At 37.2% G+C, this 7,251-nt stretch overlaps 1 protein-coding gene across 1 annotated transcript; it reads right to left on the reverse strand.

The window, feature by feature from the left end:
* Window positions 1–444: 444 nt before the first annotated feature.
* LOC310733061 (matrix metalloproteinase-9-like) lies at window positions 445–4,543 on the reverse strand. Its single transcript, XM_083553928.1, has 13 exons — window positions 4,279–4,543; window positions 3,918–4,156; window positions 3,654–3,802; window positions 3,324–3,452; window positions 2,961–3,134; window positions 2,699–2,872; window positions 2,410–2,583; window positions 2,146–2,301; window positions 1,846–2,065; window positions 1,495–1,634; window positions 1,258–1,408; window positions 1,026–1,129; window positions 445–867 (listed from the first exon to the last, which is right to left on the reverse strand). The coding sequence occupies exons 1-13, from the start codon at window positions 4,411–4,413 to the stop codon at window positions 761–763; spliced, it is 2,052 nt and encodes a 683-aa protein (XP_083410054.1). The 5' UTR covers window positions 4,414–4,543; the 3' UTR covers window positions 445–760.
* Between the last annotated feature and the right edge of the window lie 2,708 nt (window positions 4,544–7,251).

A 7,251-nucleotide genomic window follows, 5' to 3' on the forward strand; every position in this document is an offset into this window, starting at 1 on the left:
GCTGAGTTTACATGAAGTTCAGAAGTTCACATACACTTGATAGTTAATTCTTATTTGCTGTTACCTTTAAGATGAGCAACTGTTTTTCATGCTTTACGATCCCTCGATTGTCCTGAACAGTCAAACCATTAATTCTTCTTAAGAAAATTATCATATTCGATCTCATTTTGAGATCCATATCGTCACCATCGACTGGTTAGTAATCTATTATGAAAGGTGCAAACATTGATTTTCAAAAAGGCAACATGATACAGGAGGCAGGGGGGTGTAAAACCGATCAGTGTAAATTATTTCGTTTTCTTTATTTCTATAAAAGAAATGTAGCATTTTCCAGAAGACAAAAAAAAAAATAAATTATAATTTTTTTTTGATAACATCTGTGATTGCTTTAATATTAGTGATAAAGAAAAGAAAAAACAATCATACTTTAAATACATTTCATAATGTATTAAACAAAATGGTTTTATTTATAATAAATCAGACAATTGTTCTAAACATTCACTGTGCAAACTTAGCTTTAATACAAAGAGAAGATAACATGTATTTAAACAAACAATATATTTATTAATTTACAATTTGCTGTAGGTATATATTTGTAATATAAAATTAAATATATATAAAATATATAAAAATTGTCAATTCTTATTTGAAAACTTCTTTCTTTTCATTAACACTGTAAATTCTTTTTAAAAACACACATGAAATTTGCATTTCATCTGATGTGCTTTTCTTAAAATACTTCAATCCGATTAAAAACTATTCAGACATTGGGACAATTTAGAAGTTCAAAGACATATCCAACTTTATTAACTTTGTGTTTGGTGGTCATTCTCCAGTAGAAGATATCTCGACAGAAATAATAGTGTCCTGAAATGAAACAGTAAATAAATAGTGGTATTTTTTAATAATTCTTTGAAATCTGACTATAGTGTCTTCTTGAACAATTTTAAACTTAATTGAAATGTGATATTTTTTATTGTTGTGAATACATTTTGAATATTTGATTGCCAACCAATGTAACTTACGCTTATAAAGGAACACATCGTGAGCATCTGTTGGGACACCAGCAAAGTCAGTTTCAGTGTGGCGGGGGTATCCTTCATCTATCCTCTGAGCCTTTAGATCCAGCCTAAGAAAATTAGCAAAGACCAAAAACTGTAGATATTTGTTCAATATCTCATAGTATATATAAACAGTAAGCATGTTTTTTTTTATTTTTTTTTTTATTAAGTGAGAGTATTTTTTATATATATTCACCTCCAATAATCCTCCCCACTAAAAAGCAGCACTTTGCCTTTTTCCCTTTGCAATGCTCCTTCAACCTTCTTCAAGCTAGAAGGCAGGCCAAGTTTCTCAATTCTGCGTGGTCCCATTACTTTCTGTCCAGTGAACATCCAAAACCGAGTGCCTGAAACAAATGGAGAATATTAGACGTCAGTCTAATAAATTATAAACTGGAAATGACCAATTCCAGTAATCTCTTTTTTGTTTTACCTGCAAAGAAGTAAATCTTTTTAGTAAGAGGATCCTCAAAAACAGTGTCAAGCTTAGTTGGCAGGGTAGGCCATCTCTTCGAGACATTGAAAGAAATTGGGTGATGCTTGTTGCCACCACTTGAGGACTTCCAGTAGTACCTAATAGTAATGAAAAAACTAAAGTTTCACAGCTACCACCGATTTTAATTATGGTCTATACTCATAATGATTTAGTACTTGAATCAACATATTGATTGCATCGTTACTCAAGCAGCTCCAACTTGAATTTTGGCCATTAAATCCATTTTACATAATCTGGCTGAATATAGGGCCTAGGTCATACTGTTGCATTCCAGCTATCAGTTCTTACCCATCTTTAAAGAAATAAAGCTTTCCCTGGATCTCTGTGATTGCATCAAATTTATCCACCTCGCAAGGATCAACTGAGGGTTTTCCAGGCATAGACACAGATGAAGTTATGGTAAAACTGTCAGAAGTAGTCTTTGGTGGTGGTGTAGTGGATTTGGGTTTTTGAGTAGATGTAGTGGTTGATGATTTGGATGGGGTAGGTTCTGGGCCATTTTTGGGTCCTGCAAATGCAAAAGACAGGAACAGTCTTGTTCATCACAAAATTTGTATGATTATTTAATGACTGGGCTCATCTGCATACCATAGAGATACTGGATGCCTTCAATGTCATCCTGGTGTAGAGAAAAGTCAGCTATATATTTGTACATTGGGTACATCAAAGCATCCTGGATGTTGGAATGTTCAAGACCAAGGGCATGTCCAAACTCATGAGCTGCCACCAGAAACAGACTGTAACCTGCAGAAGAAGCAGAATTGTGCTGTATATAAATGTGTTAACTGTCGTCATTAAGAGCCATATCATTAGGCACACTGGCATGAAAATGCTAAAGGCTAAGATAATTACCCTTATCTGGGCAAAAGCCCCATTTATTATCCTTGTCATAGCTGCTGGTTGTGGCACACCACAGTTTTCCATCACTGCGGCCTTCACTTGTGCAGGACCTGTAGGTTTTCCCCAGGAACCTGAAAGGAAAGTGACATGGCTCCCCCTCAGAGTTTCCACCAATCACAGCAGTATCTGTTGGCCCAAATTTATACATAGACATTTAATTTGCTGTCATTTATGTCATTAAGTAAATCTGACACCTAATATATCTATTCTCTATGCCAAATGGTTCATTACAGGCTCTTACCTCTGTTAGGACAGAATCCATATTTCTTGTCCTGGTCAAAGCTGGCTGTAGTGGCGCACCAACGATACCCATCGTTACGTCCTTCAGTGGTACAGCTGGTGTATGTTTTCCCCTCAAACACAAATGGAAAGACACATTCTTCACCATCTCCATTTCCTCCATATGTAAAAAGAACTGTAAAGAAAGAGAGAAAAAAGCAAGTTATCATCTCAAATACCCTGGAATGAAGCTTACTTCTTGTAATAGATGATGGAGAACTTACGCTCGCTAGGGCAGATACCATATTTTCCATCTTTGCCATAATCAGCAGTCGTTGCACACCATGGCAGGCCATCATCACGACCTACAGTGGTGCAAGTGGAATACGACTTCTCTTTAAACCGGAAAGGGAAATGACACATGGCACCTTCTGCATTGCCAAAATAGGTCTTGATTTCTAAAGGAAAAAAAAAAAAACAACACTTTCATGCTTACATGAAATTGTGACTCACCGATAATTTTTATCGAGTATGCTTAGTTAGTATATAAACAGTCCTCTAGAGGGGGTTATTTCTATTTTTGAGTATTTCTGCAACATCACTGCTATTAAATTGATCACGTGTGGCAATTAAAAAAAAAAATTCACCTGGTCCATTGCCAAGGGTCCAGAATTCATCATCATCAAAGTGAGCATCTCCCTTTATCTCTTCACCAGGTGGATAGGCATGTGCCAGCAGGCCATCTTTCCCATCAAATGGGTAGGGATCTCCATGATCTAAAAAAAATATATGCTGTTTAAATTATTTCACTCTTTTTTATGCCTTTGTGTTGCACAATTGTATGATGGTAAAGACTGCATTGACAATTTAGTAAAGTACTGAAACAACTGTAAACCATAAACAACTGAGAATTGACTGTATTTGTGCTTTTTCTTAGGTAGCTAATAGAAAAGTCTGATCTTATGATTAAAACTCACTCTTTTTCCCAAATGAGATCATAATGTCAGCAGTGCCATCATAGAGACGTGTGAAAGTTAGAGGTGTGACATCACTCCACACGTTGAAGGCTCGGGCAAAAGCATCGTCAATAATAGAGGCGTCTAAGTCTGGTGAGTAGTTTAGAATCCTATAGAAAATATTATTAGAAATTGTAATTAGTATTTCACTTGGTAGCTTTTCACATAATCCTCTAACTGTAGCGGTCCCTCACATCGATTAGAGCTTACATTTTCCATAGTTACCTGTATGTAACGTCATTGTGATCCCACTTCAGGTCTCCTTCAAATGTCTGATAGTTGTGGACGTCTGGAACACCACAACGTGGCTTTTTCATGGCTTTGATTGTGGATTGATCCAGATGGCCAGTCTCTTTAAGACCCAACTGATTCTGCAACCTCTTCAGAGCTTTGGAAGTAGACACTGATCCCTGGTGTCCACTCTTATCCAGTATCTCCATATACCCAAATCGCTTCAGGTAGCTCTGGAGACAAACAAAACAGAACAAGGCAATCAGTCAAGTCACTCAAATAAATTTTTTCAAACAATTTTCTTTATACACTTGTATAAATCTGCATAAAAAGTAGGAAGAAAATAAAAACTCACCTGAGCCAAATCTGCGTCTGTCATGTTTTTGAGTACATCCCCAGGGAAGACCACAAACTTGGATTTAATTGGGTGGCACCATGCACTTAAAGTGCAGGTGCCAAGAACCATAAATGCTAAGATACCTATTCTCATGGTGAGAGCTTTCAGCCACTGATTTGCCAAATTGAGCACAGCTGTCTGAAATCTCTTAAACTCTCTGTAGCTGTTGAGTCTTCTTTAGTCTTCCCTCTTTATTAAAGTTCTACAACCAGTATTTATAGTCCTGATGAGAGATTACTCAACTTTATCCTCATTCTGACGCTTGCTTCATCCACCCGCCCACTCAACTACCAACCGCCCACTCTACAGAACATATAGTGTTTATTTCCCCTTTTTCTTTTTCTTATATATATATATATATATATATATATATATATATATATATATATATATATATATTCTTCTAAATATAGCTCCATATTTATTATGTAAACACATTCTCAATCACAATAATAACGAATATTTTATTCTGATTTATTCAATATATTGATGAATAATGACCTTTGGCATCAAATGGACCTAATAAAAGAAACTTTAAATACGAGCCACAAAGGTATTCAGCCTGTTATTTAAAATGAATTACAAAACTACAACACATTAGCAACCATCTTAGATGTTACTATAGTAGCATCCTATATTGATTGAACTAATACTTCTCTGTCATTACTTATTTTATTCTTAAAGGTCCCTGAGAATGCAACATTATGTACAGTAAAACTAAACTTTCTTTTCAGCTTCTCCCGTTAGGGGTCGCCACAGCGGATCCTCCGCACGTTTAATTTGTCACATGTTTTACGCTGGATGCCCTTCCTAACGCAACCCTCCCCAATTTATCCGGGCTTGGGACCGGCACTAAGAGTGGCTGGGGATGGTTCCCTGACCGGGAATCGAACCCGGGTCGCAGCGGTGGGAGCGCTGCATCTTAACCACTAGACCACCAGCGGACAACCTTATGTACAGTATTTGTTAAAATAATTATTTATTAAATAATCAATTATTCATATAATTGAAATTATTCTGTAATATTTGTTTTAATATTAGACCACATTTAAATATTTTTCCAGAGAACAAATTTCCCATGCAGGCACATTTTACTCAATTGACTGTTTTTGTTCTAAAGAATGTTGCAACATGTTGAGATGTGGAAGTTGGAATTGATGCAGAACAATACAAATTCATGATTCATCAGTTTATCTTTAGCAGTGGTCATAATTACACCGAACTGATTACTGAAATTGGGATGTCATAAAACCACTGTTACCGCCTGCTTTTTTGTGTGCAGCAGTTATGGAGGAGGAACAGCTGCAAGATACGGTAATTGAGAGCTGATAATGAGCGCCTTTGCCAAGAACAAGCCACATCTCTTTCCTTCTGACATTGCTATAGCCTTCATAGTCTTCTACTATGGCTGCTGAAGGTACCACACTATCTATAAAGAGAGACTTCTTCTTGTCCACCAGGATAGGAAGTGTCCAATGTTCTGTGGCAGTTCGTGTGTGGGGATTAATGAATGGGTTGCAAGCCCATCATTTGTCTTCAGTATTTCCTTTTTTCTTTCTAGGAAACAGCAGGAGTAAGACAGTCTCCATAAGTTTTCCTTAGCTTTGATGCACCTTATGGATAGGGCGAAGAGGGCTGCACCTACAGAAATGGTAAATGCTGAGGTATTGGTATGTGATCAGTTTGTTGAACACGTTTCAGATTGCTTTCTTTGTAGAGAGTTAAAGCAATTAGTTTGCTGTCACCCCACGGCCACTTTATTTGGTGTAAGTGGGGACACCATTAGATAGGAATAGGAGGACATGCCTGAAGGTGAATGAGGGCCTAATTATTCTGTTCCATCAACTTATGATCTACTAATCATTTTCCTAGCAATGGTGTTCAGAGGTCAAGTCAAGTTTATTTCTATAGCGCCTTTCATAACAGAAAATATCTCAAAGCAGCTTTACAGAATTTAACAGTTATGGTGAACAATGTGTATGTATCCCTGATAAGCAAGCCATGGTGAATTTGGCAAGGAAAAACTCCCTTAGATGTTATGAGGAAGAAACCTTGAGAGGAACCAGACTCAAAAGGGGTCATGTGGGTGATATCAAGAGTGTGATTATATATAGTCTTTAAACAATAAAGAACACTGAGCACTGAAATTTAAGATTATGAGTAATGTCCTTTCTACAGTCCTATACAGTCAATACAGTGTTTAGAGATCTAATCTAGGGGAACTTAAAGATCTTTTAAAGCAACAACAAGATCAACTTAATAAATTAACCAGTAGTATATCCTTACTTCTGCGCCATTAAAAGTCGTAGTAGACAAACTTATGATGGATCAGTTATTTATAGGTGGTGTCAGCACCCTGGTCATTTTTGCTAGGGAATGTGATGGTGTACTTGTCCCACATTATCTTTGTTCTCACTCTGCAGCTTCCTCTCTGCCTTCTCACCCTCCAGTAAGGCCCTTTAATTCTCAAGAGGGGTCGGAAAAGTAGTACCCACCAAAGAGTCACAGTTTGGATGGGGCTTTTACTGGCCCCACTGCTTTAGGTAGCATGGTCATGATGACTGATTTAATCTCTAAAAGTCCCCATGTTGATGTTCTTATTGGTGGATATTGCTGAATAGTGGGTCTATGGTGTCCACTGTTTGCTAAAGCTTTTTCCTCGAACACCCGTTTGCAGTCCTGCCAGTGGCTTTAACTTATGGCTGCTAATGGCCTAGCCATTTCCTACTTGGGATACCTGGAGCTAGATGTCTCTCTCTTTGTGAAAGGGTTATACCTGGCTGTAGCATATTTTTAATAAGGAATCCTCCTGGAGGTGCAGGTGTTCCTGGTGTTCTTGGCATGAATGTGATTAGTAAATGTTATAAGCTTTTTTTTGGTCAACATAGCTCAGCCTTATTTGAATTGCCTGTTGTCACTAAAGGGTCTGGT

The sequence above is a fragment of the Silurus aristotelis genome, assembly GCF_946808225.1.
Source record: "Silurus aristotelis genome assembly, chromosome: 11".
NCBI lineage: Eukaryota > Metazoa > Chordata > Actinopteri > Siluriformes > Siluridae > Silurus > Silurus aristotelis.

Excerpts from the sequence above, each read along its gene's own strand:
- LOC310733061 (XM_083553928.1), bottom strand. The coding sequence starts at position 4,413 with ATGAGAATAGGTATCTTAGCATTTATGGTTCTTGGCACCTGCACTTTA. Across the intron at positions 2,066-2,145 it reads AGGCATCCAGTATCTCTATG|GACCCAAAAATGGCCCAGAA; the intron begins GTATGCAGATGA and ends TTGCATTTGCAG. Across the intron at positions 1,635-1,845 it reads CTTTATTTCTTTAAAGATGG|GTACTACTGGAAGTCCTCAA; the intron begins GTAAGAACTGAT and ends CATTACTATTAG.